At 51.4% G+C, this 10,367-nt stretch overlaps 1 protein-coding gene across 4 annotated transcripts in view; it reads right to left on the bottom strand.

The window, feature by feature from the left end:
* Window positions 1-9,970, bottom strand: part of NRF1 (nuclear respiratory factor 1) — a 51,253-nt gene extending 41,283 nt beyond the window's left edge. For all 4 annotated transcript variants that reach the window (XM_086475206.1, XM_086475199.1, XM_086475193.1 and 1 more), the window contains exons 1-4: window positions 9,748-9,970; window positions 7,562-7,676; window positions 5,271-5,397; window positions 4,567-4,707 (exon numbers count right to left, since the gene is read on the bottom strand). In XM_086475206.1, coding sequence (XP_086331332.1) covers window positions 4,567-4,707; window positions 5,271-5,397; window positions 7,562-7,676; window positions 9,748-9,970 — 606 coding nt within the window. The remainder of the gene's footprint in view (window positions 1-4,566; window positions 4,708-5,270; window positions 5,398-7,561; window positions 7,677-9,747) is intronic.
* Window positions 9,971-10,367: the final 397 nt, after the last annotated feature.

Raw genomic sequence — 10,367 nt, forward strand, 5'->3', positions numbered from 1 at the left:
TGTTTTGTGCACTGGCCCTTCTCTTTGCAACAGCGAATTTTAGACTAAATGCTCTTTAAAAGTCCCAATTAATGTTTAAACATTCCGATTAGAAAGCCAGGCGTCTGTGAAGGGAGCGACCAAGCTGTCACCATGAATTCCTTGCTATGAAAACCTGCGTGGCCGTGCCCAAACTCCGCGAGGTCTCACTGCCGGGTGCTTTCCGGCAGGCAGGATGAGAGCGGGCTCGCCACTGCCGTAAATTCATCACGGCAAAGATGAGGGCGGGGGTCAGCCTGGGTGTCCTCAACAAGAAGGGACAGCACTCAGCAGATGCAGTAGTTTAGGCCTGGCCACAGGAATCCAACCCAAAATTCACCACCCGGTCATCGGCGCGGAAAGCACGAGGTGCTGCGGAAGCGCCCGCTCACGGATTTACGCAGCTCTCTCTCCTCTTCCACCCTGAAACCCTGCTCGAGTCGTAAGAATGAGCGAGTAGCTCTAATGTTTCAGAGGGGCACACCAGGGGACCGGGCTGTCCCTCTCAGGGTCACCACCTCCGAACAGAGTTTGGAGATCTGAGCGCTGGGCACGAGCGCTTGTTCTCGCGGGAAACGAGGCACGAGGCAGGCTATGAGCTTAAATCCCGTCAAAGGAGGGAGCTGCCTGCGTGGCAGCTGGAAGTACACGCTCATCCCTGCATCCAGGACCTTGCAGGACTTGCTGCTCTTCCCACTGCTGGAACAACCATCCAGTGCTAGAGCTCAGCCGCACGGGGGGACCCCATTCCGAACACTGGGGTCCCCCCGCTGCAAAACGAGCCACACGCCAACGACCTGCTGGGAGCGCAGAGACGCAGGCTGGCCCCACACCACAGCTCTGACGTGGACCAGAAGGGAGCACCAGCGAAGCCTCACGCCCAGGCGCTGGGGTCCAGCACTGCAGGATCGTCCCTGGTCCTCCATGGAGAGGATCTGGCAGCCGCAGACTGAGTCCAGTCACCGTCTTTCGGTGCTTGGCTTCTCCTACGTACAAACGGTCACGTCGATAAAGATACCTGCTGTTTGTGCTAAAGCTTTTTGCAGGGCAGGATGCAAACAGCCATCCAGATGATTTTTGAGAGGCCCAGCTAAACTTTGTTGGCTTGTACAAGCAGACTGCGAATCACAGGGGCAGAGGAAGTCTAAAAAAATGTCCGATTAAAGGACAAACCACCCGTTCAGAAAAGCATAAACAAATCCTAGTGACCTCAGTGAGAATCGACTGAAGCACCGACCTCAGCCGTACCCAATCTCACTCCTTAATCGTATCAGCAAGCAACTGAGAACAAGTTTAGGGGCAAACTCAGCTCTGACGTATAGTGTCAACGTTGCCAAAGCCCATGAAGCAACAAGATTTCTCTCTGTAATGGCTGCAGGGTAAAAGCCCCACTGCAAGACGGGTTTTTTTTCCTGCTCAGCCAAGGTGGGTGATGCTCTCCATTCGCAAGTTTAGAGAAGCATCTCTGCTCAGGCTAGTAAAGGCTTTATTTCCCTCAAGACCACCAGGGAAGCAGAGCAATTAAAAGGAGAGTTATTTTCATCTCCTCGTCGAGGAGCTAACGCCTCTACCACCTGCCTGCTGACACCTGCAGCTGCTGAAAGCAGAGGCCTCGTTTTTCCACTCCCTGTGACGCACCTCTTCATTGTGCTGCCCGATTTATATTTATAAATATTTCGGTTTTCCACAGGGTTTTGTGCAACTTAGTTGAAAAGGCTCATTTCTTGTTAGGAAATACAAAGAACTACGCTGGCAGCTCTGGGAATCAAGGTTCCCACAAAAAAACGACGGCACCTCTAGCGGTGCAACAGGCTGCAGTGATGGAGGGGTCAGAGTTACCACCCCCTCTCTCAAACAAGTGTATTTCAAACGGCAACCGTGGCAAAACCGAAAAGACAGGGTGGTGCCCTCATCATAATCAGCATCTCTGTGTTTTGCTTCTGATTAGTTTGCCCCCACGTCTGGCAAAACCAATACAGCAGCTGGATGCTTTCAGCAAGAAAATCACCTCCTAAGCACCACATACCTCATCTTACTCCTGGCAAATTTTACAAGAAGAAAGACCTGCTGGGTTGTGAAAACGCACCCAGGAGTCTGCGGTCCTGTTCATGAACCTAGTGCTCTGCCCTCAAGTGGCCTGCAGCCATTCAAGGGTGTAAAAAAAAAAAAAACCCACATTTTTAAAGCCATTTACAAAGCATCGTCCCTATATGACACCTGGGGAAGCTGAGGCAGCGCAGCACTGGGTACCCACCCCGTGTGCATCCACCACAACAGCTGGGCTAACTGGGACAGCGATGGTTAGCCAAACGGGACACAAAGAGCGTGGATTCTGTCCAAGGCTCAGGAGAAACCTTCTGCACAAAGCTGTTTATCACATTGCACTACAAAGACAAGGGCTACTCCTAACAAGACACTTGTTTTACCATAAAGCAGGATGAGGGGACTTGAAATGAGAGGCTCTACGTTGCTACGCTGTCGCATCAGCAGCTTGCACGCTTGCTGACCAAAAGCCCTGCAGAATATGGAGAGGGAAAACACTTATTTCACAGAGCCACAAGAAGCCTGGGTGGTGGTGGGGAAACTCAGCGCCTGGGACTGGAGAGCTGCCTCACACGTGGAAATGCAGAGCAGTCAAACCCCAGGGGCAACTGGGCTTGGCCAAGTCTTTCCGGAAGACTGAGGCCACGCCACGTTTGGAAGAAACAAATGCCAACCTTATTTTTAGCTCAACATGAAAAGCATTAGTGTTTTATCCATCGAATTCTATGGACACCGCTATTTTACCCATAAAATAGAAGCAGAAAACACTTAAGCAATCTTTGATGCTGAAATAGTTAGCTCCCAACTCCATCACAAAAAAATAAACGATATGCATTGTGAACCCAGCTGAAGGCTTCTCTGAAGCGACAGCTCGTCACTTTTATTGCTGCTTTGATGGCACGTGCAACGTTAACAGCCAAACGGGTGCTAGATCTTTTTATTGGCCCTTTTTATACGGGCACTTATTCTGAGCACTGCAAACCAGACAAGTTTCTCAGATGTCTCACTGGATTGCAACAGCCTCACGTCCTGATTTCACTCATCCACACTCACTTCTCTCTCTCTCTCTCATTTCTTTCCACCACTCCACCAGCGACAGCTCACTGGTTCCTTCCTCAGAGCCCACGTGCTGTGGGTATGGGCACCTTCAGCTTCACTACTCGCACCACGCTTGCATTGCCTCCCTCTGCCCGAGCAAATCTCCACGGAGATGTCTCCTTCTCCTTCTTTTAAGCCCTAGGCGCTTCTCTGGCTGTTGCTCAGCTTAATGACAATAATGACGAGGCCACAAAGGAGTCAGACAAACACAAGCATTTTGTTTGCCAATACAAATAAACTCAGAGCTACCTACCTGTGATCTTTTGGTGGCCTCTCATTTTACTTTAAAAGTGAAATGTTTCCATTTTTCACTTTCCCATGTCCATGGGAAACTGTTAATGACACAAAACTAAAGCTGCCAGTGAACAGCTCTTGCAGATACCACCATTCACAGTGGCTTAAAAATCTAGCAACTAAATTTTGTCTTACGTTGTCGTGGATTGGGAACACGATCTGTTATCACAGTGGATTTCTTTGTAAAATTTTATTAGAAGCGTGAGCTTGTCTGATTCCACCCAAGTAATGGAAATGGTGTTTTGGCCAGAATGTGACCTTTCTGCAGAGCACAGAGGAAATCTGCCCATCTTTGCTCTACTACAACGCCTCTTTGAATACTGCCCAAAGCCTCTGACCTTTCCATCTTGCTACTCCCTCTGAAGAAACTGGCTTTCAGCATTTAAAGTTTGTTGGGGTGCATCAGACTGAGCCTATCCAGAGCCCCCTACAAAACACACCTGCCTGCATCCAGGTCCTGCACCCCAGGGGAAGGAGAGATCCCTACAGATGATCCCTCCCCCACCAAGGAAGCTTCCCAAGGGGGTCCCCTCCACTTTCTCCTAGCAATAAGGTGGTCAGCAAAGGGCTGGACCTGGAAGGAAAGGGAGTGCCCCCACATGCCTAGGGCAGATGACTCCCTGTCTCCAACAGAAGCATCTCACTCAGGGTCTGAACTGGAGTTAAACCGTTGGCAAGCTCCCCTCTGCTCCAATCCACAGCAGAAAACAGAGGAGGGAACGAACTAGAGCACACAAGAAAGGTCCAAGGAGCATAAGCTGAACACTACTCCGCAAGCGACCTTCCTGACCTCCGTGCCTAAAAACCACGGTGAAGTGCAGAACGAGTATCTTCCCTACTCGTCGTTTATGGGAGATGACAAAAACAGCTCGAAGGGGAATGCTCCCAGCAGCCTGAGCTCTAGTCCTTACCAGCATGTCTACTGTTTCACGGAGAAAACAAGCACCAATGACGAAGCTCCGCATCTACCTGAGCTGTTACGGTCCCACAGGAAAGAGGAGATCGAATGCATCCCCTGGAGACGCAGGCATAAGCTCCACTGCAAAACAACAGGATGCAACTGCAAGGTGCCAAACCTCTCTCCCTCTGGTTCTGCCACGTCTGGCTGCTTACCTGGGTCATCTTGTCCACCGAGACGGGAATGCCATCGATGGTGAGGGGCGGCAACTCCGAGTTAACCTCCTGAGGCGCAGGAGCGTGCTCCGCTAGGGCGGACTCCAGGTCTTCCAGAATCATGCTCTTGTACTTGCGTACCTGTGGGGAATCGTTAAGCTCAGGTAAACAAGGTAAGGAGCACCAGGAGAGGCAGGGGCAAGGACGCAGGGCCAGCCGCCTTCCCCAAGGTGCTGCAGAACAGCAGGAGCAAACAACGCCACAGATGGCAAGAAAAAAAAAATACCCACTGGCCCTGAAGACTCGGCCGTATCGAAGAGCTGATGATGAAACATCAGGTAACACTGGCGAGTGGAAGTATTTATGGGATTAAAAAGAAAAGTTCTGAAGCCAGACAGATCATGGTCAGGATCTGCTCCGCCTACTGTCTGCTCTGCAGCAAGGGGCAAGCGCTGACAGCCAAGCTGAGTTCAAACACATCCTCACTACCTGCTCCCTCTGATTTTTAATCCAGGATATTCAGCCCTGGTGAGGCAACCACTCACGCAGAGAAGACAGGACCTCCGTGTTACCCTCAGGTCCACACGCTCTGAACTCCTGTTTCCAAGGGTTTAAACACGACCTCCAGATCACTACCGGGCTCACGAGGCGGCCTTGAGCAGAATGAGACCATTCATTACAAAGCTTTTCCTAGAGACACCTACCACGTTCTCCAAGGGTGCAGCACCAAATACTTTAAAGACAGGATTGGGTTTGGAGGGCGAGATGCACAGAACGATGGCCTGCTGCCCCACTCTGGTGGTGTACTCATCCAGCGTGGCTCGGAGCTTCCTGAAACATAAACCAGGGAATAGGCACCAGCTGAAAGCCCCGCAGAAACACGACCCTTGGCATTGTAGGCTCCCTTTCTTAATGCTGCCCATTCACAAACCAGGTGAGACACGGGGCCCCCAGCTGGTCAGACAAGCCACATATACGGCTTCTTCCTCCGCTCCCGCAGGCCGGCTGCGGTCCCTGCCGTCACCCAGCAGCTCAAATATCAATTATTCTCCCTTCTCTCCTTCTTTCGACTGCTGTAAAGAGAAATCACAAGAGCCTGCGCATCTGCTCTGTCACCAAGCATATTAGCAATGCAAAACTTGTAAAGAACCCGAACGGTTCAACAAAAAAAGGACTGCAAACACCGGTTGGTTTTCATCCAGCCTCATGACAGTGCATGGCAACTCTCTAGCACCAAAGTCCTGCTCAAACCAGAACTGTAAGAATTCAACCTACAACTACAGGACAGGCAAGACCCAGAAATATTGCAACAGCTCAGCAGGGGAAACCCAGGTATTCAGACTCCTGCCACATCGGCAAGTCCCTTTGGAATGGTCTCTCTGAGGGAAGAAAATGTTCCACCGTACGCTTTCTGCCTCTTATTCATTTTGAAGCAATGCAAGAGAATGTGGCAGAAACTCACAAAGGAAGAGAGAAGTAGGAGTTTTCACCAGATAACTTGAGCACTGCCATAAGGTGACAGTTTAGTATCTGCCCTGGTCGTTCCAGAGCCCACTGTTGGCAGCGGACACGTTGCCAAAAAGCACCAACGTCACCACCAGCTACACAGAGATCCCAGAATCAGAAACTGTAACTTCCCACTCGACCCACAGTGGTGTAAATACCAAGCACAAACGTACCAAACTGACCAGAGTGCAAACAAACGGTGTGTTCTGTCAGTCACTGGCACGTAGCGAAATGGAGTAGTTGCATGAAAGGAGAAGAAATAACTCCTTTATGGAGGAGTTTCTTTAAAAACATATTGTTCACTCTTCAAGAGAATAAAGAATTTGCTCTTCAGAAACATTGCAATAAACACGGCTGGGTCCACAGACTTTGGGGGAAGGAGGGAAAACCAGAATGGAGCTATAAAAGCAAGGTACTCGCCTCCCAGGGAATATTGTTTAACACCCACCCTGCTCTACTTTGTTTGATCATGTGCAAAGGGTGTTGTGGGACTCAGCAGATGAGTAAGCAGAATATAAGAAAAACAACTTAATTTCTCACCAACTTTACAAGAGTTAGAATAGGAGAGAAGGAGAAAAGGCAAAACTCCAGCCATGACTGTTTCGGGGCATTAAGGAGGGAGCCAGCAAGAAACGGGGTGACAAATACCCCAGCTCTTCTGAGACAACCCAATTAAATGCAAAAGAGTTTAAAAAGCAAAAATGGCTTTGTTCCCAAACCTAGTGAATAGTACCAGCCAATATTTACAAATGTTTCCTGAAGCTGGAACTGCAGGTGAACTCTCCAGGCTTGCGGGAAGCCCGTGCAGTCTCTTCAGCACCAGTGCTCCTAGGTGGCCATCAGGCGGGCAGACAGCCTCAGAGCACCTGTAACGCAACACCCGAAGGGCTGCGGAGCTTCGGTGCCTACAGAGCAAGTTTCTAAAGCCAAAGAAAGTGTTTCAGCTCCGGCAGGCGTCTCCCCTCAACTATTCTCCCCCAACACCGTGCACTGCTGTGTCAGTCTTCGGCGTGGAGCTCGCACAGCGGGCTCCGCTAGCAAAGGGAATCATTCACAGGATCATTTCATAACGCAGAAAAGACTTCTTTTGTTAGGCAGATAAGTCTTCTGTGTCACTGCAGAGCTGGGATATGGCTGCAGCCCCAGATTCTCTGGCCAGCTACTGTTAAAGCCACCATCAACATCTTGCAAGGCAACGTTTCCGCGACAGATTTAACCTGTGACCAGCTGGGGTTAAAACAGAACGGTGGATCCCACCAGAATGGCCGTGCCAGTCCTAGTGATCCTAACATCACATTAAAGATGAGCAGAGCTGCAATTTAACCCACTTCTGCAAAGCACAACACAGCCCTCGGCTTCCAGAAAAGATGCCCCGAAAAATCCCCGAGTTGGGCAACTCCCGGACACCACGTGGTCTCACCACACACGGGACTGGAAACGGGAGGGAGGATGCAGACCGAGGTGTCAAGGGGCAGGCAGGAGTCCTTACCGTAGCAAACGTGTCTGCTGCCTCTTGCGGATTGACGGGTTGGACTCAAAAACGTGCGGTCGCTTTCGTTTTTTACCCGTTGCCACGGCAGCGGCGGCCGCCATCCCCACAGGGCCTGGAAATCAAACCACACCGGGTGAATCGGCACACGAAGCTCAGGAACTGGCCAGACAGGACGTGGCCGTTGCCCTCCATCCCAGGGGCGGGTCCTTGGGGTTCAGCTCAAGGGCCTCCCCACCGGATCAGGGTGACCCGAATTCCCCGCTCAGCTCCCCAGCAGCCAGCATCCCTCCTCTCCGGCATCGGAGGGGGCGTATCAAAAGGCTCCATTCCCCAGTCTGGCAAGTCCCAGCTCAGTCCCAGGTGAAAGCCACATATTTCAGTCCAGATTTTTCCTTACAATCATCCAATGATGAGTTTCGTCTTCCAAACATACTGAAAAAGTCTCAAGTACACCAAGATTTCAAACAACTGACTGCAGCTGAGGAGATCCCGGTGGCAGGGGAGAAGAGACAGGGTACAAACGCCATGAAACCTGCTCAGACACCTCAAGTATGGCATCAGGATTCCCAAAGCTTTCCCCAGAGATTAATGACCTGCTCTGATGGGAAAGAAATTGTAAATCCAGAGTCACTGGCAGCATCCTACAACAGTCCCCTGAGGGACAGCAGGGACCACGGCAGGGCAGCGCTACTGCTTTCGTGATCAAACCCTCGATACAGAGCCTACGCAAGGGGAAACTTCATTAAGTCAACTGGAAGTAAAGCAAGTCACATGCCATGGACTGTGCTCCTACCTCCAGCAACGAGTGCAGGATCAGAGCCGAAGAGCCCTGGGGTCTAACGCAGGCTCAAGGACTTGCCTTCGACTCCTGAGCAGAACTCAGTCGCTCTGCGTATAGTTCCTCCCTTATGTCAGAGGTAAAAGATCACATCAGGGGTCACAAAACCCCCTATATTTTTGCGTTTAACAAAGATGCAGCTACTAGATCAGGAAGTCCTAAGCTACCAACTGGTGGAAGCTGGTAGACAACAATGAAAGTAGCGTCCAACGAAACGTTTTCTCTAGGCAGCTGCGCCGGGAGACGGGATGCTGTAAGGGACAGAGCTCGGGGTGACACTGCAGAGCCAGCTTTTGTGAATCACTAACAAACTACCCGAGTGCTACCCACGGCGGGCACGGCAAGCACTGCTGCGTACTGCTCCGACGTTCCTGTGCTTGTGGAAAAAAAAAAGAACAAAAACGTTGACTTTTGGGGGGTGGGAAAAACGTTGGCTCTGGAGGAGCAAGGAAGGGCTACGCTGGGCTCTGGGGCAAGCTTTGGGCTGGATGTGTCAACCCACGCCACGAGTGGCAGCCTCGTGCCCTGGGGAAGCAGGGCAGCTCCTGGCTCAGCGTGCCCACCTGGCCAGGGGCTGGAGGGATGCCGGGCAGCCCCTGCAGCGGGAGGGCTCGCAGGCAGGCGAGAGCGACCTGAGCCCCTCCTGCAACCACGACCCAAAAGCTTGTGTGCTAGATGGGAAGGAGGAAAAAAAAAAAAAAAAAATCCTGCAGGAGCTAAGGTTGGAAAATGAATAAGGAAAGGGCATGGGATGCTCGGTGAACTTCACAGGTTTGGTCAAGCACATCCAAAGTCCGGTAAGGAGTTCGACAGGTCTGTGACTGCTTATTTATCGCTGCATTTTTCTGCCAGTGAGGTAGATCCACCCCAAGGCAAATCTCGAGGGCACTTGGCAGGGGCTTCACTGGAAGGAGTTTGCGATTCTGAAAGTCCTTCCCAGTGCAGATATGCCAGTATCCTTTGTGGTGTCTCCTTGGGAGAGGCCTAACATGTGAGCTCCCTGGCTAAGCAGGGGTGCGTAGCAGTCCCGGGTTATTTTCGCTGTTGTTTATACAGGCCCGAAATAAGCTCTTTCTTTGACATATTCGGTATTTTAGTTTTGTTCTTTTAAGGCAGCGTTTACCAGGGACCTTTTCTATGGTACAAACCAGTCTCTTACTCCCAGTTCCTCTATATTAGACACGGATAAAGTGATGCAGCCAGCAGACCTTGCAAAGAAGCGCTACTAAAGCCAGGGCGATAAGGAAGCATTCGGAGCATCCCACGGGGCGATGAGATCACCCGCCACCCTCAAGCGCCGTTTGCAACCTCTGCACGAACGCCACGAGCATCCCGGCGCCTTTACCTGCCGCAGCCAGGTGGGCGGTGACCTCGTCAGCAGCCGTGGAGTTGAGGATGTCAGAGTCATCGTAGGACGTGTCCTCCGGCGAAGAGGGCGAGTCTTCGTCCGCGCTCAGCATGCTGTGCTCTGTGTAGGTGGCCACGTGGACCTGCTGCACCTGCTGGGCCACTGCGTGGGCCTCGATGGTGGCCATGTGCTCTGTTTGGGTCACCCCGTGTTCTTCCATCAATAGCTACTGTCAGAGAAGACAAAAGTCACGGGAAGGGGTTACTGACACTGAAGCACCGTGAGGGAGGGCAGCCAAGGGTTTCTGAGCCGGCTAAGTGAGCAGGCCATGACCAAGAGGGAACAAGAAGTTACCTCCCCCAGTGGCAGCGGTCTTCTACGAAGGGGAAATAATGACTGCACCAGGAGCCAGACGAAGAACTTGAAGTTTAAGAGTTCTGAAAACCCCATACTTCCAAACACCATGGCATAGCACCCAGAGGCAGTCTCTTTGCTGGAGGAAAGGTCTTTAAGGATCTTGTAACCCCGAGATTAAAAGCCCCTCAGCCACTACATACTAAAGAGGTCTGATCAGAGCTGGAACTTATTTTTGCCACTTCAAGGTCTAGCTTTCAGGG

Source organism: Leptosomus discolor, chromosome 1 (assembly GCF_034619465.1).
Source record: "Leptosomus discolor isolate bLepDis1 chromosome 1, bLepDis1.hap2, whole genome shotgun sequence".
In the NCBI taxonomy this organism is placed as follows: Eukaryota; Metazoa; Chordata; class Aves; order Leptosomiformes; family Leptosomidae; genus Leptosomus; species Leptosomus discolor.